The 20,668-nt window shown below is 38.0% G+C and overlaps 3 protein-coding genes across 3 annotated transcripts in view; 2 read left to right on the forward strand and 1 right to left on the reverse strand.

Annotated features, from left to right (window-relative positions):
- The first annotated feature begins 864 nt into the window (after nt 1-864).
- Nucleotides 865-20,668, forward strand: part of mgat5 (alpha-1,6-mannosylglycoprotein 6-beta-N-acetylglucosaminyltransferase) — a 79,824-nt gene continuing 60,020 nt past the window's right edge. Inside the window, exon 1 of the mRNA XM_038294761.1 lies at nt 865-1,002. The gene's annotated coding sequence lies outside the window, so the exon portion shown is untranslated. The remainder of the gene's footprint in view (nt 1,003-20,668) is intronic.
- On the forward strand, nt 8,891-17,873 carry LOC119789713 (G2/M phase-specific E3 ubiquitin-protein ligase-like). Its single transcript, XM_038294765.1, has 13 exons — nt 8,891-9,283; nt 9,713-9,834; nt 10,416-10,725; nt 11,058-11,143; nt 11,276-11,328; nt 11,574-11,616; nt 13,256-13,329; nt 13,533-13,631; nt 13,994-14,304; nt 14,420-14,598; nt 14,788-14,957; nt 16,130-16,344; nt 17,401-17,873. The coding sequence occupies exons 1-13, from the start codon at nt 9,175-9,177 to the stop codon at nt 17,634-17,636; spliced, it is 2,007 nt and encodes a 668-aa protein (XP_038150693.1). The 5' UTR covers nt 8,891-9,174; the 3' UTR covers nt 17,637-17,873.
- LOC119789712 lies at nt 18,016-20,396 on the reverse strand. The gene is made up of 3 exons (XM_038294763.1): nt 19,424-20,396; nt 18,831-19,049; nt 18,016-18,606 (listed from the first exon to the last, which is right to left on the reverse strand). Exons 1-3 carry the CDS (start codon nt 20,161-20,163, stop codon nt 18,399-18,401), a joined length of 1,167 nt encoding a protein of 388 aa, XP_038150691.1. The 5' UTR covers nt 20,164-20,396; the 3' UTR covers nt 18,016-18,398.

The following is a 20,668-nucleotide window of genomic DNA, read 5'->3' on the forward strand; positions in this document are numbered from 1 at the left end:
GGAAGCCGGCAGACCAAACCAGATGAAAGTGCGCATTCAGCGTCTGCTCTGCCAATAATGCAAGCGTAGAAGAAGAAATGTGCTGTTTACCTGTGCAAAGAAAGAAACAACGAAAGAAAAATGTCTGAGGACTTCAGTGTTGAGGAAGAGCATGAGTTCTTTGCCGAGCTGAATGCGCACTTTCATCTGGTTTGGTCTGCCGGCTTCCGTAGCGTCGTGAGCGCGCATGTGCGCGCTTTCAGGAAATCCTATACACTACTGTTTATGCTCTAAAAACATTCTAAATGACTTCGTTTCGAGTAAATTCTGGATGCTACCCACTCAGGACACTTGGAATACATTGGACGAGCAGTATGGAGGAATATTGACACGTTTTTTGTGGACTTTTATGGACCTTTCTGCCTCGAGCACCATAGACCTCCATTATTTGAATGTCAGCAGACAGCAAGAAGCCTCCCAGATCTCCAGATGCATTTGAGATATCAAAAAAGTACTCCAGAGTGTTGTTCAGCATGGGGGTGAGTAGAAAATGAAGGCTAATCATGTTTTGGGTGTACTATTCCTTTAAAGTTAGAATTTTGAGATGAAAGTCGTCAGAAGTCTGAGATTAAAGTCAGAATTCTGAGAAAAAAGTAAGAATTCTGACTTTTTTCCTATACTAAACTGAAATACAATTTAAAAATCAGTTAACTTTTTTTTTTTTTTTTTCCAGTGGCCCTAATCCTCTTCCGTACTCTTCCGTATTATGATGACGGTGGAGTAGCTGCTTTACTGTTTTGTGCGGGCTGTTAACACTCAGACGGTCCCTAACTCTGTGATTGGGCAGAAGGAAGGCAGGTGGGCGGGGCCATCCGAACGTTGTGAGCTGCCTGCTTTCCAATCTATCCAGACCGCTCAGCACGCCAGGCACACCACACAGTACCCTGTCCTTCGCTTAGCTTTTAACTCTCGCCTCTTCCTCCTGACATTACCGAGTCGGTTCTGGACGGATATACCCCAAAGGTAAGCTTTGATTTAACGGCTAAAGCCAGAAGGAGCCTCACAAAATGAGACCTTCTATCGGCGGTTGAGGAGGCGCAGTGTTTCAGCCGCGCGCGCGCGTGCGTGTATGTGTGTGTGAGCGACTTGTCATTGCGGTGATGCGTGTTTTTTTTCTGTCGGTGGGTGACCAAAGGCGGCACGGAACACCCAGGCTGCTGTAGCTAGAACCGGTATTAGCTGGAATATGTGGAGTAAATAAGCAAAAAGAAGGGCGGACAAAGAGCAAAACAGCTAACGGTTATTTAGCCATTTATGGAGCGAGGACGCAAGTCGCTGCGGTGAGGTCCGGGGTCCCATTGTTACCAGACCACCCGTCTTAGCTAGCTTATTATTAAAATACTATGTCACTGTTTGAAAAATATACAAAAACAAGGTTATCTCCAAGTGAAGGATAAACATGTGTCTTAAACAGTGTTGAATTATAGCTCAGGTTGTTTGGCTCCAAGTACCTGGCTTCTTAAGAATGAGATCCACAACAAGTGATCGTTGCTGTGCCTTTTTTCGCAGCTCAAGTTCTATTTTAAAGCAGATGTGGAGATGGGCTTATAAGCAGGTGAATGCCTTTGACAGGCGACCTTCCTGCTTCAAACGGTTGCACACTTCCTTGTATGTTTGGATAACTTTTGATCAGGCAGAGGCCGGTTCTACTGGTTTACTCAAACCAGAGCTAACCAACCTGCTGCCACTTATTACATTGGTTTCATAGATTTAAAGAAAGTATGTATTCAGGCTTTAATTAACCTGATTAATTATCTAGTATTGTGGGAATTCTTTAAACAAACTTTACATTTAGAGTCACTAGCCTGACTCTAGCTGGCCTAAGGCATATGCAAACTAAGCTAACGTTCCTAGATAACACCTCTGAATCTTTACATATCATGGTCTATCTTTATCTATCCATGTTCCTGTTTTGGAAGACCTGATCCTTTAGAATAGAAACTCCCTTTATTATCCCACAATGGGGAAATTCTGGTGTTTACAGCAGCAAAAAGATTATAGAAAAAATGGTCAAATACATGTGGACCTCAGAAAAATGTATAAGAATAACATAATAGTGAAGAGTTAAAAGATAAACAATAAAATACTGTACTATAACAATATAAAATATACATATGGAGTATAGTTAGGGAGTATGCCGCAAACAAACATGCAAACAAAACTCTCTTAAACTGGTCAACATGTCAGATTGCAGTATTATGGTTTAAGGTGGGATATTTAGCTGTGATGAAACCAAAATAAACATGGCTGTTCACTATCACACCTGCTTTGTCAGAATCTACTATTTCATATTTGAAAGAGGAAAAGCGAGAGAGTAAAAGATTAAATTGTTGGGGTAATGGCGAGTACTGGCTTATTCCTGGTGGCTGCTCTGCGGGGCCTGGGGCTCGGTCGGGGCTCCCGCCAGGTGGCTTGGCGCCCCTGGGGCCTCGGGTCCTCGGTACCCATGGCCGGATCTACTTTGGGGTGGCTGGCTGCCTGTGGAGCCCGCGGACCCATCCCTGCAGCTCCTGGGGCGTTCGCAGCGGCTGTGGGTTTTCCTTGGGAGACGTCTCTCCTCTACCCTTGGTGGGGGGTCGCTTTTTCTGAGTTGGCCCCTCCTGGGCGCCTTTGCTCTTGGGATCCCTTTGGATGTCTGGGGTTTGAGTCCCCCAGGGCTCGCCTCGGTGCTCTGGAGGGGCACGTCTTCGGCTCTTCACAACCACTATTGAGCATTTGTCCTTTGGATAAACTTTACATGCACAAGTGCACTCTCACAAACAACTAGAGGTGCTTGGCCCCAGGTACTTAGAGGTTCACTTCCATACAGAACGCCCTTATTCCTACGTTCAGCTACCACAGTATACATGTCACATTAAATACTACTACTTGTACTTCAGCAATAGAAAAAACTTTTTTTTGAAAGGTTTTTCTGTTCCTGTGCAAATGGGTTTGGCTGACATATAATGTCTGTGCAGTGTAGGGACTATAAATATGATATTCGTGACAACGGCACTGCTGCTGAAGTTCCTTGAAAATATAAGCACCAGGAACAGTAGTGAGAATCTTGGCATCCATTTTTTTCCTGCTTTGTGTATCAACTGTTATGGTTGCTAGGCAACTGAACTTAAGGGGGGTGAATGCCGGAGAAGGTTGCACCGGTTTGAAACCGCAGCCAAAACTCTTCCGAACTCCTTATTTTTACTGACTTCAAAAGACCCAGTCCAGGTAGACGGGGTCCTTGGAAGATGCAGCATCTAAAATCGAACTAACCCATTATCAAATTAACTTCCCGGGTTATAGCAAAGATCCCTTTTTTCAAAGCACTTGTCGCCTACTAGTGGCTTGGCAATTAAATTACAGAATAAGGTTTCTGCTAGTGGCGTTACAAGAGGATTGTAGTTAAAGATCTTGTAGATGTTTTTTTTATCAGAACCAGAATTAAAATGGCTTTTTCTTTAGCTATGATTCCAATTTAATGAATTGTGCAGCTGTAGTTCCTCAGTGATCCCGCTTTTATTGTTATAATATTTTATGTTTGTCACTGAGATGGCATTATTTTTTTCCTGTATTCAAAAACATGAAGCAGAATTTTACAGTGTGGTAAAGTTTTATATTGACTGGATAATGGTGAGTGTGTGTGGGCAGTAAAGGTACAGCGTGTTTCTATTTTCAATGAAAAACTGTTCTGCTGTGTTAATGACACTAGAAGTGATTATTTAAGTCTGAAGGAGATGTAAAACACTGATGTTTTAAAGTGTGTTTTGGGAACATAGTTTTACATTAGTGTTTGGAAAGCTGACAGCTTTTGTCCTTAGGGACACATTAAAGACCATTTAAAGCTGTAATGACGGAAATCGTTTTTTCTTTCTCATCAAATGCGTTCCATCTAGTCGGCCTTTAACAGTGCATAGCTGCAGCTTTGTCATTCAAGTAGAGACGCATCAATATGGAAATCTTCATTCATTATTGTGAGGAAATGATTCCAGTCCTTAGTACTATTATGTTTTTAATGTTTTAATCTATAAAATGCTGTCAAAATCACCATTATTAGCAACTTAAGTACAACTTAAATGCTTTGTAATCTGTTTAATGCACCTAAATAGGAAGAGTTTTTTAAATCTTACGCTGGAAATCCCATGATCCAGATTTTTATGTTTTTAGTGCAGCGTTATAAAACAATTTTAACTAATTTAGTGAATACGTTTGCCAGATAATTACGCTGTTATGTTGATATTTGTACATCTAAAAACAAGCTAGCCTAATTGGTAAAGTAGCCCCACTTAAGAGGTGAGCTAACTATGTCAGATGGAGTAATTTGGCTCGTTGCAGCACTTAGCCTACCAGTTCAGCCCAGTAATTTTCTGTCTACATACCCTCCTTTCAGGATATGACAAAATAATTAGATCATATGACAATTATGATGGAGGGGAGTTGAGTTTTACTTTTGATGAAAAGCTGGTTATAATATCTCTATTGTTTGATTGGATGTTGTTCAGTGAAATCCAGCCATCTGTAGGGCTTCTGATCTTTGACTTTATACACCGTAAGCTAATGCCGACTATCCAGAAGTGAGCCTCTGACTGACCTGGCTTTATAAAGAGCTCTTTCAGCTTTTTCTTTTTTTTTCTGGGGGGGGCTTTGGGATTATAAATCCTAGAGAAAAGCTGCTTTGCTTTGTGGTATGCTTCAGCTGCAAGGAATCGTTTGAGAGGTGGGCTCTGGTTGAGAGCCAGCGGAGGCAGTGGAGGGTTAGAAGATGGAGGGGAACTGAGCTGTGGTGACGGACGCCGTGCGGGAAAAGTAAACGCTCCGGCTCCCTGTGATTAAGGGGCTCCTGTCCTCCCTGAACAAGCACACACATTCACACACCAGCAAACGCCTACCTTTTCTTACTAGTAATCATAAAGCCGAACTGTTCTATATTTCCAAACAAACATTTCCTTTATGTTTTATTTTTGCATATTAACGTTCAGATTCTAAAAAAAAACGTCATCAGAGATGAAATCAGGGGAACGTTTGAGCTGTATATGTTGCGATCGCTCAAGCATCTAACCTCCGTGGGTGTTTTTTTTCCCGTCATCCAGTACATGTTCAGAAAAAATAACATTTCTTTACTTGAGTAAATTTATTCAACAGGGAAAATATGTTGAGAAATATAAATGTTTTTGAATCTTAATTGGTCAGAATTCCAGCTGCACCCCTAACAGTATGCTAGAAGTAAATCTGAAGCTCATAATGGATGTCTAATGTGGGATCAACACATCTATGTGTTGCAGTGCTGCTGCATAGAGCTGTTTAGTGTGGTCGGATACATTTTTTTTTGAAGCTCTGATTATACAGCATCTTTGTGCCAGGTGAAGATTTCTCTGTCCAAACCAACAAGAACAATGCAAGGTTTCCTAACTCCACTGGGACTTTAACCGAAACAGTGTGCTTTGTTAAGATGAACAAAGGCTCCATCATTCATCTACAAAATCAGCTTAGAATAAAGGTACTTAAAGTAAATGCAAGTATTCATATCGTTTTCCATGACGTTGCAATGAAAGGCAGATTTATTTAAAGTATTTATCTCACGTCTGGAGCAGGGGTGCCTATAAAACACTTATCTCTCTGATGTCTTTCACTCTAGTCTTTTTTTACTCTTGAGGTTTTGCACTTTGACCAACTGAGTTGCATTGTGTCATCGTTCTGTACTTTCCTGCAATAAAGCCAGTCCAACTGCTTCCTTCAAACACTGTTGCTGCGAAGCAAACTCTCCTCTCCTCATCTCTCTTATCTCTGAACTGCATTTTCCATGACATCTTTGTATTTCTTTATTAAAACAGGGCATTGAATCTCATGTATAAACACGGCTGCTTTTATTTACATCACAATCTATAATCTCTGAATTACTATTTTCTATTACAGGAAATAAAACCTTTGCTCTAATGGCAGTTAAACCTCTTTTTCGAACAAATCCACTGTCTCTGCCACTGATTGATTCTTACATGTGAGAGTTAGCTGTATTTTTATTTAGTGTATTGGTTCTTCAGTTGCATTTAGAGGATTTAGAGGATTTGATTATGTATCAGGAATAAAAGACAGATGAAGGATTTGCTTGCTTTTATACATGGTGTTCAGCATTGGGCAGGAAGAGCAGGGGTTTAGGGATTTTCAAAAAAAACCTTACTGGCCTTTATCTGTACTGTTGCGTAACAGTCCCCTGTCCTTAAATGCTGCCCTTAATTCATACAATTGGCTACGTCAGCTGAAAATTATTTGCTCTAATGTTTAGAGACAAGTTGAGTTATTGAAACAGCAAAGCTGGTGTGAGGTGGTGACAGGAAAAGGGGGGGGGGGCTGTGTTGTGGCTGGCTACAAAAACCTAATCTGCAAGTCTTCCCCATGTCTGTCACACAGTTTGTTTTCTACACTCAGTCCTGTCCTGGGTGGTCTTTACTCTGCTGGTCTTGTCGCAGGAAGTTATGTCTGTCAGTATGAGTCTAAATAATCTATTTTTGCAGCGTTGACAATCGAGAGGCTAGGAACTGGTTTGTCTACTTAAATCTGATTTTTTACATTTCCAGCAGTCAAAGTTTCATTTCCAACTCTCTAGTGTTAAATTAGCTCAGTATTTGCAGGGCCAATCACAGATTTAAAATGAGAAACTGTGCAGTACTGCTTAGTTCTCATTCAAATATCACATGAAATGTACTGTTAACTTTAAATCTGTAATTATTTTAACTGTTCTTCCTTCATTATGGGATACTTGTAGAAAAATAGAACAGAAGAATTGAAATTAAAATTGTATTTATTGCTGAAATAAAGAACATTAAACCCATTCATAGACAAATGCTGCCCTAGATGTCAACAGATGGGCATTATCACATGATATACTTAACTTCAGGTATAGGCAGTGCAATTGCAAACATCAGTAAATCTCGTACTGATCTTATGATGATTTGTTTCCAGTGTATATATAAATGATAACCTGTTCCTTTTCTACAAACATTTGTGGATTTTGTTTAATCTTTGAGTTATAGAGGCTCAGAATTACATGTTACTGTTAATGTTTGGTTAAATATGCATTAGCAGGTTGCAGATTGAACATATTGTCTCCACAGCCTTCGATAACCCTCATGGGGAAATATCTGATCACTCTTCCTGGTAGAGTTATTTTATTTTAATTGTTTTTTTTTTCATTTGGATGCTGTGATGTTAGAGTGGACGTCTGTCATGCTGCGTTAACCATAAACCTGATTCCTTACTCTTAGGTGAAAGGGATTTTTGTGGAGATATTTAAGAATAATCTAAAAAAAAACACAGACCCAAAACTACTTGAAGACCTGTATCACTGTCTATAATAAACATAGTTTTACCTTCTTAAGGACTGCTGAGAAGGAGACATGCAGTCAGCAATCTTCCTTTTGTAATAGGGGTGTAAGTAATAACAGTTTTGTATCAATGCATCGATCCAACAGCTGACGATCCGATGCATCGACACGTCCACAAGAGTGTCGATTCATGTTTTTTTTTTCCTGGAACAACTTTGCTACTTCCGTTATTTTCTGTTGTTTATCAAATACAATGCATAACAATATTACAGCTTTCATTGATTTATTTCAAATTTGAAAGCCTGTAAGGTAAAAAAAAATAATAATAACCAATTAATCAAATCGAATCATATCATGGTGTTCTTGAGTATTGAAAATAATGGACTCGTTGGGTCAGGAAGTTATTACGGAATCGAATCGCCATGATGGGTAAGATTTATACCCCTATTCTGTAAGTAGGTTTCTGATGTGAAGAAACAGATCGAGCTGATAGGCTTCAGTGAAAGGAAGCTCGTTTACAGGAGTCAAGATCAGGCTTTTAAGCATAGGAACACAAACTAACCACAAACATGGTGGTTTAATGCTGCGTTCCATTAGCCTCTCAACTGGGAAGTGGGAATGATGTAATCCGTTTCATGTATAACCACTGTTAAAACCATAATGACAAAAACCCTGGATGAAGGATTCTTTGCATGCAAACCGCATTGAAGCATGTTGTCTTTTTAAAAAACAACAAATATATGCATATATCCATCCAGATTTATGCCAGAATAATTTAATTACTACAAAAACTCTATAGCAGTGTACTAGATAGGATTTAACTACAAATGAGTGATGGTGGAGGTTTGTTTGACCTTGTGAGGATTACAGAGAATAAAAATGGATTTAAAATTGTGCTGCCAAGTCCTGTTTTTAGAAAATATATATGGTTTTGTGACTTATTACCCCATGTACAAAAAAAACTGTTAAAGGGATTCTCCAAAATACTCATCTTACAATGAACATGTTATGTAAACATGTGCCTGCAACACCCTCACCACCTTAAGACGGCCTCTTCTGTCACTACTTCCACTTTTTTTTATTTTTTTTTTTATATATATCTTTATTTATTTATTTTATATTTTATTTATTTTAATATTAAATTTTTTTTATTTATTATTTATTAATTATTATTTTTGTTTATACTTGGGCATTTTTTATTACCCTTGAGAACTAGAATAAAGAAATAACCTTGTTTTTCCATTTTTATTGCCCTTTTTCAGACCTGCTGAGGCCCTTCTTATTGTTATTTAGGGAGTGTACAGCAGTAAAAAGCTTTGCTTTTTTTCTTGAGATTTTTTTCTTTTCTTTTTTTTCACAAGAAGGTACGGTGGCCCTGAGGTGCAAAACACAACACAAAAAGAGAAAACACAACGGCAAATCAGAAAACACAACACAAAAAGAGAAAACACAACACAAAAAGAGAAAACACAACGGCAAATCAGAAAACACAACACAAAAAGAGAAAACACAACACAAAAAGAAAAAACACAACACAAAAAGAGAAAACACAACACAAAAAGAAAAAACACAACACAAAAAGAGAAAACACAACACAAAAAGAAAAAACACAACACAAAAAGAGAAAACACAACACAAAAAGAAAAAACACAACACAAAAAGAGAAAAGACAGCGACATTAACCAAAACGGAAATGCTAGGTACCCTCGGGCGACAGGAATCATCGCTGATTGGACAAAAGAACTGGTCCGTCCTTTGAACCGGAAAGACATCACCGCCAAACTTACGCGCGGAGAATTCTGTTGTGCTCCAGACAAGTGGAAGCACAGAGCCCGCTATCATGTATTGCAAACATTGTGGGAAAGAGTTCAAAGAGAAGCCTAACTTCTGCAGTGAATGTGGGAAAAGGCTGCAGGAAGACGGTAGCGACGCACACGCGGGACCTTCAAGTAAGTAAACGGATATAACGTTAATGTAACGTTAGGCTACTTTTGCATGGGGTACCGTTAGCCTACCAGAGCTAGTTGGCCAACTGTCAGTTTCCAGACCTTACTCGATAATTTCTTTGCAGGTGTTTCATGAATCTTGCCGTTTGGAGTGAAAGATGTATTTATGCAGGTTATAACTTGCAGTAGGCAGTGAAACTGAAGACAAATGCAGCATCTTCAGGGTTTAGTTTATTTGCAGGCCATAAAGAAAAGATTGTGTGTGTTTTTAGATTTTTTCACTTTCTAGCTTCATTTTTTATGTGTCACCAAAACTGCACCCCTATTTTACAAAAGATAATGTGTTGTCAAAATGTGTTTCTTGTATGCTGTAAAACATTAGACTACTGCTGTATGTATAATGTAACATATTTTTCCTTTGCTACCATGTAGAATCACAGACTATTCAAACCCCTACTCTAGGGACCTTTCTAGAGTACCGAAAGAGAAAAGCGGAAGAGAGGCAAAACTTTTCATGTGGGAAAATGAAATCAAAGAAAATATGTAAAGTCCAGGTAAGTTGGTTACATAGTGAGAATGAACAACTGGTTAACTAGCTGTTGACATTCTTCCATCATCACAGTTCTCTAAAAGTAAGCCTGATGATAGCGTCATCTTTATGGTGACCAGTATATTTTTGCATAAAACTAATGTGCTTCTGTGCCACGACCATATTACTCAGACAATGACACTGTCCTGTTTTCACTTTTGTACATATTTGCTGGTTTCTTATTATGATGAATATGTAACCGTGACATGCAAATCATTGTATTACCAATTACCTGTATTGAAAAGTAATCTGCTGTTTACTGGGTTTTTGATGGGCACTTAAAATTATGTTTGCCCGCAGCGGCTCAGGACTAAACCTCCATTCTAACCTCATAATTCAGTTGTACAGTTCATTGTATAATGACAATAAAGGCCACTTCATCATAAACAGTGGGTTACTCTGTTTTCAGTGGTATTTTGATAATAATTTTAATAATTGCCCATTTTGTATCCAAGTGTGACATGTAACATAGCGTTACTGATCATTTTAAGTAAACATTGATCTTTAAAAATTACCCACTTACAATTTAATTTATTTATTTTGCAGATAAATATTGGTTTGATGACCATTGGGAAGGGTGGTGTCCTCAAGCCAAAGCGTGGGAAAACTATTTTCCTTTCTACACATCCTGACATCACTGCCCTAGATCTGCTTAATGAGGCAGTAAGGAAAATGAGGGACTTCAACAAAGACCTGGATGAAGGACCTTTCCTCCTTCTTTATCCAGATGGCTCTGAAGTTATTAATATCCCTGGGACACAAAGACCATTTACTCTAAAAGCATACAAGGAAGAAATTGGCAAGACATATCAGCGGGTCATCATTTTTATCTGCCAGAAAAAAGACTTTGAGAAAGGTAAACTGTGTTGTTATGACCTAGTTGTGTCCAGTGCAGAGATGGCTGGACTTGCTATAATGCTATATGTTGGTCATTCATCACTTAAAGAATTATACTACACATTTTTTGCTTTACAGTTTTAACAAAACACTACACCTAGTGTTATGAAAAAAGCAAACCAATCCTCTAGATTAGACTTAAAGCCTGTGTCGTTTGACTTGCTTCACAAGGACACTGAAATGCCACTGTATTCATAAATGACAAATGTCTGAAGTATGTATCGGTAATGTGTCTCTTTTGAGAACGTTGGGAAAGCTTCATTGAGGGGAGCCTATTTGAATGTTTTTCAGTTGGAGAATTGCCAGACACATCTGACTCCGACCCTGAGATTGTGATAAAAACAACATCAAGAGAATTTGATCTAGCTGATACACTGGTGAGTGTAATTTAAAACATATTTGAGTGATTTTTGTGATTAACCTGCCTTCAACCTGTGTAGGTTTTTGACATTGGCCTACCAGTACTAAACAAATACTTGTATTTGAATTAAATTATGTCTTTACTACAGCCATTTGAACCTCACCACAAAAGCAGTCCTGTACACAAAGAGCCTGACAAGGTGTAAGTAGTTGGTGTGTGTGTGTGTGTGTGTGTGTGTGTGTGTGTGTGTGTACCAAAGAAATTTAGATTTTACTGCATTTGCATACATATTTATTTGCTATTGACATAGCTTTGTAATTTGTTGTTCTTGTTACGTGTGCTATACGCTAATGCCTTGTTACTTCAATAAATCAATGTTTGTTTGGTTTTGCAATGTCACCAATATATTTTGGAGTATACTATGATTTATGCTTTTTTGCCCTCAGGAATGGTGATGGGGGGTTGTCACTCTCTACTGAAGTACATCAGGTAATGGAGTATTATTTACATACAGTCTCTATCTTCCTCACTGGTCCATGACTTTAGGTATGAAACAAAACAATAGCTAAATGTTTACATAGACGCCATCAATGTAACTATTATATGGTCTAATATAACAACAATAACTTAATTGATCCTCATAGGGAAATTCACTTCTGGCAGCTCATCTACCATTCAGTGAAGAATTAGAAAGTCTGATGCCTGTGGGTACAAAATATCCTCTATATCTTTCCATCCTGCAGTAAATAGAGAGGAGCCATCGTCCACCATCTGTTTTTGATGTTATGATTACATTTATACCTTTAGACCAAAGTCCATTGAAGTAAACTCATAATCATAGTATTATGTTTATTGCAGTTGTGTGCTTTTAAGCTTTGCTTTTCATTTAGGGGGGATACAAAGCCATTTCAGATGGACTGTTAACTACAAGCCTTTTGTGAATGTGCCTGACTTAACCCCTAGAACCCTACGGACCCACCGGCGGGTCCAGCTGCTACGTGACCTCGTAATTTTAACAAACCCCCAGTATTGATGTAAAAAAACATATTTGGCACAGTTTGGTGACATTTATGGATAAATGTGCCAAAATGGCCTCTCCGCCTAAGAAATTTCTCACTAATACCATTCTAAAATAAATATGACTCATCTGATTGAGTCCAAATTTGGTATATTTTTACACAACATTTAGATTTGAAAGTCTGTACTACTTTTTTGTGCTATAAATAATATTTTAGTAGTGTTTTGCAATGTTTATTTCAAAGAAAATTTTGGCGAGGTTCAAAAAATGCAAAATATTTTGTATTTTGTCCCTAATATTTCAGGCAGGGTCAAAGCTACAATGGTGCTGACACCAGAAAACCATTCTATGACATCTTACCTTTACAGACGTACCAAAAGTTTCTTCTTAAATCTAATAGCTGTGAGGCTATAAGTTATTTACTTTTGTGTGTTTTTGTCAGGCAGAAATGTATTTATACCCCCTTAGGGTGTAAGAGGTTTAAGAAATTGAAAGCGTATATGGAGAGTTAGATGATCGTGGATGCATCAAAGGTCACTTCAGATATCCTATTCAAGCACAGAAGCACATATAAGAAAACTTAACTCAATACTTTATCATGCCATATATTTGCATAATGCAGTTTTTTGAATTGGCAATTGTACCACATTTCACTTAAATTTGCAAGAATAAAAGTAAACAGGGAAATGTCTCCACTGAATGTCATCTTCTGTTCTCTATCTCACCTCCTTAAAGGCATAGTTGAATATTTTGTCAATTTTCCTTATTGCATTAATCATCATTAGTCATATAAGCAGGTACATTCCTGTCCATAAGAGCATTTTGGAATTATAGGATTGTGTATTTGATAAGTTTAACCCTGACCCCTAGTGGACTGAAGGGATCGTTACACAACCTATACTGTCCAACTCCATTGTATTCACTGAGCAGCTCGCATTTGTGCTTCAGGACTCTCAAAACGGGCATTGGTAATATACCTTCTCATTATTATTGCAATAGACAGGCTTCCCAAAATGTTGAACTATCCCGTTTAAGTAATCCATAGAGTTTGTTACATAATTATGTTGTCATTTTATTGAATGTCCTGTTTTTACATTTCTTAACTTTCAGACTATACACTTGGATGACGAGCATAATTATGCTAGTACCTCCACATGTCTTGATGTCGAGAGCTCCTGTTACAGGTGTGTTTTGTGTAATTGTATATAGATTGGTAGACAAAATATCAGAAACATTATTGAGGGGTAAACACATTTCTCTCCTGACAAAGGTTAGATATTGAGTTTAAGCTGGAAGAGCTCGTCAACAATTTGATTGGTTTGATTTTTATTGGATATGCATTTATGTGTGTCTATAATTACATTGTGTGAACGTCTTTGTTTTGCAGGACGTACACCAACCTCTTTGCACCTATCGTCATTGACGATGATGAAGATGAAGTTCTCGTTGTTGACGAAAAAAAGGACATGCCCTCAGAAAAATCTGAGTGAGTCATATAGACACAAGTAGAAAATAAACAAGCTCTCTACTTCGTCTAAAATAGAATTATACAAATGTGAGGACTCACTAAAATGAAAACCAATATGACATTCTCTGTCTGTAACTACTTGAATCAGGTCCAGTTGTTGAGATGTGTGTTTAAAGAGAGTCCATTGGAATTAAGTTAATAAGAATAAAAAACTTGCTCATTCTTTTATAGATTGACTTATCAGTGTCTCTCGTGTCAATATAATGTCAGGATATAGTCTATGAATATGGAATGAAAGATTTGTGTAAAGTAAGTAAAGTAGCTACTGTGCTTTGAATCTATTTTTTAATGTCTAAAATTTTTTTTTTGCTTTTTTCTAGACCCACAACTGTGCAGGCCTCTGAAATAATTGCAAATTTGGCACTTGCAATTGACCACAACAAAGTCAGCAGGTTCAATATATCCAGATCTGATGTATGGGATGGAGCTGTAAGAGGCTTTCGACGCAGCTCATACTCCGAAAAAAGTGAGATCTTTGTGAAGTTCACAGATGATGCAGGGTCTTTAGAAGAAGGGTTGGACACAGGTGGGCCGAGGCGAGAATTCCTCACACTTCTAATGGATCACCTGAGAAATCGTCCCATCTTCGATGGACCTCAAGAAAGACGCTATCTTGTGTACAATCCCACAGGTGTGTTTTTTGATGTTATATTAAAATGAGAAGTTTCAGATAATTTTCTTTTTTTTTTTTTTCTTCCAGTGATATAGATGGTAATTATGTATGATAATTCTGTACTCTTTAACAGCTGTCAGGGAAGATGAGTATTATCTTGCAGGCAAAATGATTGCTGTGTCCGTCATACACGGGGGACCAGCACCACATTTCCTTTCAAAGGACCTTGTCAACCACATAATAGGGAAGCCAAGTTTCAGCGCCACTGTGGAAGATGTAAAAGATGAGAATATAGGGAGAGCTCTACATCAGGTAGAAAATAAGATAAGAGATGATAAGTTGTACTTAATTAAAGGGACAGATTTCCACTTATTTTAACCAAATGTAAAAGTAATTTCATCTTTTTTTTTTTTTTATGCAAGATTTCTATTCATCAAGGACAAGAGTAAACAAGCGTGTATGTTTTAGGGTTGGCCTAATAATACCTTTTGTTTTAAATAGGTCCAGGAAGCCGATTCGCAGGAGTCTTTGCAAAATCTAATTTTGCAAAACAGCACAATGTTCCAAACAGCTGGATGCTTCCGACCTGTCAAAGCTTGTGAGAAGCATACACTTGTGGAGGAGTACCTCAAATGGTACATTATAGACCGCAACCACATTGCCATTCAACGGTAATATTTAAAACCCTTTTTTTCTTTGCCAACAATCATCCAAAAATGTAATAGTTTAGTTTTTAACTTATCCAACATTCAGTCAGTATTACAAATTGCCTGTCACTGCAGCCACTGACACATTGTGAAACAGTGTAACCAGGTGTTTCTTAAATAGCATGATTGAGGAGCATTCTTACTGGGTTAGATTGTTCTAACTTCAGTTGCTATGTCCTCTTATTGTCCTATTCAGGGAAATGCTGAACAAAACATTTTAATGTCTTGAACGATACTAGCTAATATTAGGTTCCATCACTTTTATGATCCACAAATAGGATCATGTAAGTGTGTAAATCATGAAATACAGTCTGACACTGAGTAAACTTTGTTAAAGACAAATATTTAACTTTTACATGAGCATGTCCACTAGATTCAATTGAAAGTTCTGTCTTATGTACCTTTTGACATGGCGAAACATATTGCAGTTCTAATGTACTAATGAAACAATTCAGCTGTTTGAAACCATAAAGGTTCATTAATTAGCAGCTCTGGTTGTGCTCCATTTTACCCTCAAATACCATCCGGCTTATCTGTCTATTTTTCCTTTGTGTGCTTAGTGCTAAAATAAATGTTTGTGCTTTGTTTACCACACTTCTGTTTCTTACAATTTGAAATCCAGATTTTTAGGAGATGAGTACAAATCATGATGATCTTTCCTTTTTTGACATCACAACTAATTTCTGTACACTATGAAATGTTGTCTGTATGATCCCATATAAACAATCTACTTTACCTTTTGCATGAGGTTATACAATCAGAATTTATGTCAAAATATATTAAATTGTGGAAAAAAAGCCACCGCTCATCTGTGGGCAAGATTCTTCTGAGAGGTGCTTGAGCTGAACATTTTTTGACACAAAAAATACAAAAACAGCAACCGCACACTCATAATGCTGTACAATCATTAATTTATTTCTGCAAGCTTTCAGTCTGTGACCTCCTTCAGGCATACACAACAAGTGAAAGCTTCAAGAAATAAATTGATTATTGCACAGCGTTGTGAGTATGCAGTTGCTCTTTTTGTTTTATCTCTACGTATTTTGCAGACATTGCTGTTATATGTTTGGTAGTACTGTTTTCTGTCAGACCTGATAAATCACACCTATGTCTTACAAAATAATTGTCCTTAATAGATTCAAAGACGGACTGGCTAGTCTGGAGTTTTTGGCTTCAGTGCAGAAGCATCCTGGTGTGCTGGCTCCTCTCCTGTGCTATTCTGCCAAGGCCCTGACTGCTGCAGAAATAGAACGTCTGTTCATCCCAGACTTCAGCACAAGGGGAAGCAACAGGTGGCAGAGAGAGACCAAAGTTATCGGCTTTTGGGCTGATTTTCTACTGGAATGTGAAGGTTTGTCATGGCTATTTTGTTAGATATACAGTCGCGGAAAACATTAAGAGACCACTTTTACAAATGTTTCTTTAAAAGCATCTTTTTTAAAAAAATACCAACACAAACAATTAATTGAGACACTGATTAAGTGATCTTCTGAAACACATCTGTTTTTATAGGAAGATTATAAAAACCACTGCTGGGATTAAACATTGACATCATCCCACTAAATCTGATGTATTAACGCATAAGTTATAATACTCATATTGTGTTGTGTTGCTGAATAATAACAATAATTCTGCCGGCCGACAAGTTTTTATTTCCTTGCAAGGAAAGGTCAGTCCTCACCTGAGCGGTGATGGTAAAGGAAAGACTCTGAGATTGGGGAGACCTAAACATTTATACCTGAGGAGAGGAAAAATAAATAAAATATGTTTCACATCCCTTTGTCTGCTGCAGGGGTCGGCCCCTTCCCCAGAGAGTGTTTTTTACACCCTTTTGTCTGTTGCAGGTATTGGCACCGACCCCCAAGGGTGTGTTTCACACCTGGGGCATCCTGCAGGGTTTTGTGTCTCGGTGGGAAGTTAAGAGCATGGGAAGTAGGTGGGAAGTTAAGAGGTCTAGACATGAACATACACAAATGGTCAGCATACAAAAGGAGATCTTATACCTTGGGGGAAAAGCATGGTGTAGGGACATCTCAAGTGATTGAACCATAGACAGATTCAAATTTACCATTACACTAGTTGTCATTTTCTGCCAATAAATGCCCTAAATTACAGTATTTTCATTACATTTTTGGGAGAAATGTTGTCAGTAGTAGATAGAATAAAACAGAAATGTTCATTTCACTCAAACACCTACCTTAAATAGTAAAATCAGAGAAACTCATCGTTTAAGTGGTCTCTTATTTTTTTCCACGACTGTACAGTATATGAATTGTATAGTGCGTTCATATTTGTAATTTTTATCTTCTTCGATGAAATGAAAAAAAAAAAGCTATTGAGTAACTATGTTTTTAGATAATGCCGTGTCAAGCAATGCACTACTACAATGTTGACTTTCTCTTTTTAGATGGAGTGATATCTCTGTCCCTCCCAGATGTGCTGATGTTTGCCACTGGCTTGTCAGCACTGCCACCAGCAGGAATAACACCCCGTCCAAGTATAGGGTTTTTAAATGACTCACCGTTTCCAATGGCAACCACGTGTTCGAACACACTCAAGCTCCCACTACTCGACTCCTACAGTGTCTTTAGGAAGAATATGGAGTTTGGCATCAAAAATGCACCAGGCTTTGGGTGTTTTTAGTTGCCAAAAGGACTTTTATGCATAATCACTTTTATTAAAAGTGGTTTGAGCTGTGGCTTGATTTAGGCTTTTTTTTTTATTTTTTATTTTAATCTTATTTTTATCAACTCTCTGTTCAGAATAATGCTTTACAAGGTCATGTCTGCTTGTTTGCATCAGTTACTGTACTGCCTCTCTTGTTAAAAGGCCATTTGGGACATGACATGCATTAAACTAAAGTTAAGATAAGGTAAAGTAAAACAAGTGAGTGCTTCTTACAATGTTCAAATCTGTGCAGTTAGCTACTTGCATAGCATTAAAATCTCAGGGTGGTGTCCTGATTTGTTTGTTATTGCTGTTTCCTGTTTTTTACAGCTCTACATATATTTAAAGAAAAAAAAAAGAAATCAGTACAAATGCTTTTTGTAAGTAATTGTTGTTTACATGAAAATTGAATCAGAAAATAAATACAACTTTAAGTGTAAAATGTCTCCATTTCAGTCCCACAGTTCAAGTTGCCAAATCTGAAAATTCAAAACAAACATTTTTGGTAGGCCTATATTATCCTGTTATTTATCTCTTGAAGCAATTTGTAAATGTTGGATCACATTTATGAATGGGAAGTAATTTTCAAAACTTAGGCGTGTATAGTCCACCAGTCATTTACTGATAAGCATTAAGATGCATTAAAGCAAAATACTAAATAAGGAAAATATGGTCTTAATACGTCCATGTTAATGTGGGATACCTAAAAAGGTAGAAACGGGTTCCAATAGTCCATATCTATAGCCCAGCTATTTCCTTCAGAGTGATGTACAGTTCTGAGGCAGTCTTCCAGTCTTGTGGCTGTTGTAGTCCATGTTGTTCCACTGCCTGTTGTAGGTATTCCTCTATGTCTGGATCACCGCTTAAATCAATCACTTGCCTTGCCTCAGGAAACACATCCAGTTCCCTGTCTTCAACAGCAAATCCACAGTCCCTTGAACCAAATCTGCAAAATTAGATGATACAATGATATAAAGGAGAAGGTTTGAAATGATCATTGTTAGATTTGTTTGCTTGTTGATATACAGATATTTCTAAACAATGGTAGAGACAGATTGCTTCTAAATTCAACAATGGATTATACCAACATGTACAATTGTCCAAATATATCCCAGTTTAGGCTATACCACAACACCTTGCATTTTTTGTAATGTATATGATCATTACTACCTGTAAGGCAAGAGATACAGTTCATTCGGAATCCCTCCTGGACATGATGCATGTCTGCTTGGTCGGATCCGGTGCTTGTTCCATAGGTCCATACATTCATCCAGGTCTTGCTGCAGAACATTACTGAAGCAAAATCTCAGTAAGCACTGGTGTTCGTGGCTGCCATTGAAGTTTCCAGAGTCTCTTAGGTCTCCAAACAAGTCCATCCAAAACTGAGACCTGGGGATGCATTATAATAGATAAAACATTGTTATTTATAATGCGCTTTTACAAGTACTCAAAGAGGCTTACATACAAATAACACCGTTTAAATGTGGATACATCTTAACAAAAGCATCACAGAGAAATAATGTATATCATATGATTATTACAACAGTAGTGATTCAATAACTTTGGGAAAAATATGGCTTCCCATGTTCAGTATTAGGCTATCACTTAGTGTTTAAGTGGCCTGAGTTAAACAAGAACACTAATAATAATCAATGACAAATACGGAGATTTTAATAACACTGATCAGTGTAATAGAGACAAAGGTCATCACTATACAGCTTCCACTGTACTTTTCATCCATCAAACAACACAGATGTACCAACCTCCCTCTTCTGAAAAAAGACCACCATGACTCGATGCGCTGATTCGATGTTGATGAGCCGTAACTGTGGCTTGACGAGCCTGCATAGTGGTCCATATGCGCGTGACGGAGGGTACATTGTATTGCTGCCATGGTCCCATTTTCTGTTCCGAGGTCAGTTCTCAATCTCATTGGAACCACACCGATACTCTTGACACAATTAATATAATTGTGAGCAATGACAGATGGATTATTGTTCGTTGGTCCACAAACAAGCCACATTATTTTTCTCGAAAAGCCATCGATACATCCTGAGAGTGCCAGGCCAAATGGTTTTAGTTTATCATATCCATCTACATGCCATATGTAGTTTGGACCCATGGAGTGATATGTGCGTCTTGTAAACCTCCTGCGTGTTCTCAAAGCCGTCCCTCGTGGATTCAGCTGTTTCAGTAGCCTCATTACTACATCACGTTTAACGCGAAGCCTGTGCTTTTGTTGGAGAACTTGCCACATAGTCCGATAACCGAAGAGTTCCCCTGGTCCTTCCAGCTCTGTCAGAATGGCACGCCTCACCTCAAGGAGTGGGGAATAGTTGTGTCTTCTGTACAGCCCTGCTTCTTTTAAACGCGTCTTCAGCGTACGCAGACTCATGTTTACGTTGTGAAATGTCGACAGCATATCCAGTATCACGTCATATTCATGTCCGGCATCAAAGTATTGCTTAATAGCAGCGTGTACCTCATCATTTGTGGCGCTCATGATTTGGAAAAATGGAAACAAACCCCGTCTTTCCGGTTCAAAGGACGGACCAGTTCTTTTGTCCAATCAGCGATGATTCCTGTCGCCCGAGGGTACCTAGCATTTCCGTTTTGGTTAATGTCGCTGTGTTTTCTCTTTTTGTGTTGTGTTTTTTCTTTTTATGTTGTGTTTTCTCTTTTTGTGTTGTGTTTTTTCTTTTTGTGTTGTGTTTTCTCTTTTTGTGTTGTGTTTTTTCTTTTTGTGTTGTGTTTTCTCTTTTTGTGTTGTGTTTTTTCTTTTTGTGTTGTGTTTTCTCTTTTTGTGTTGTGTTTTTTCTTTTTGTGTTGTGTTTTCTCTTTTTGTGTTGTGTTTTCTGATTTGCCGTTGTGTTTTCTCTTTTTGTGTTGTGTTTTCTCTTTTTGTGTTGTGTTTTCTGATTTGCCGTTGTGTTTTCTCTTTTTGTGTTGTGTTTTGCACCTCAGGGCCACCGTAAGAAGGCCATGTTTTGACTTTTAGCTGTTGGTTT

The sequence above is a fragment of the Cyprinodon tularosa genome, unplaced genomic scaffold, assembly GCF_016077235.1.
Source record: "Cyprinodon tularosa strain WSP-4 unplaced genomic scaffold, ASM1607723v1 ctg344, whole genome shotgun sequence".
Lineage (NCBI taxonomy): Eukaryota > Metazoa > Chordata > Actinopteri > Cyprinodontiformes > Cyprinodontidae > Cyprinodon > Cyprinodon tularosa.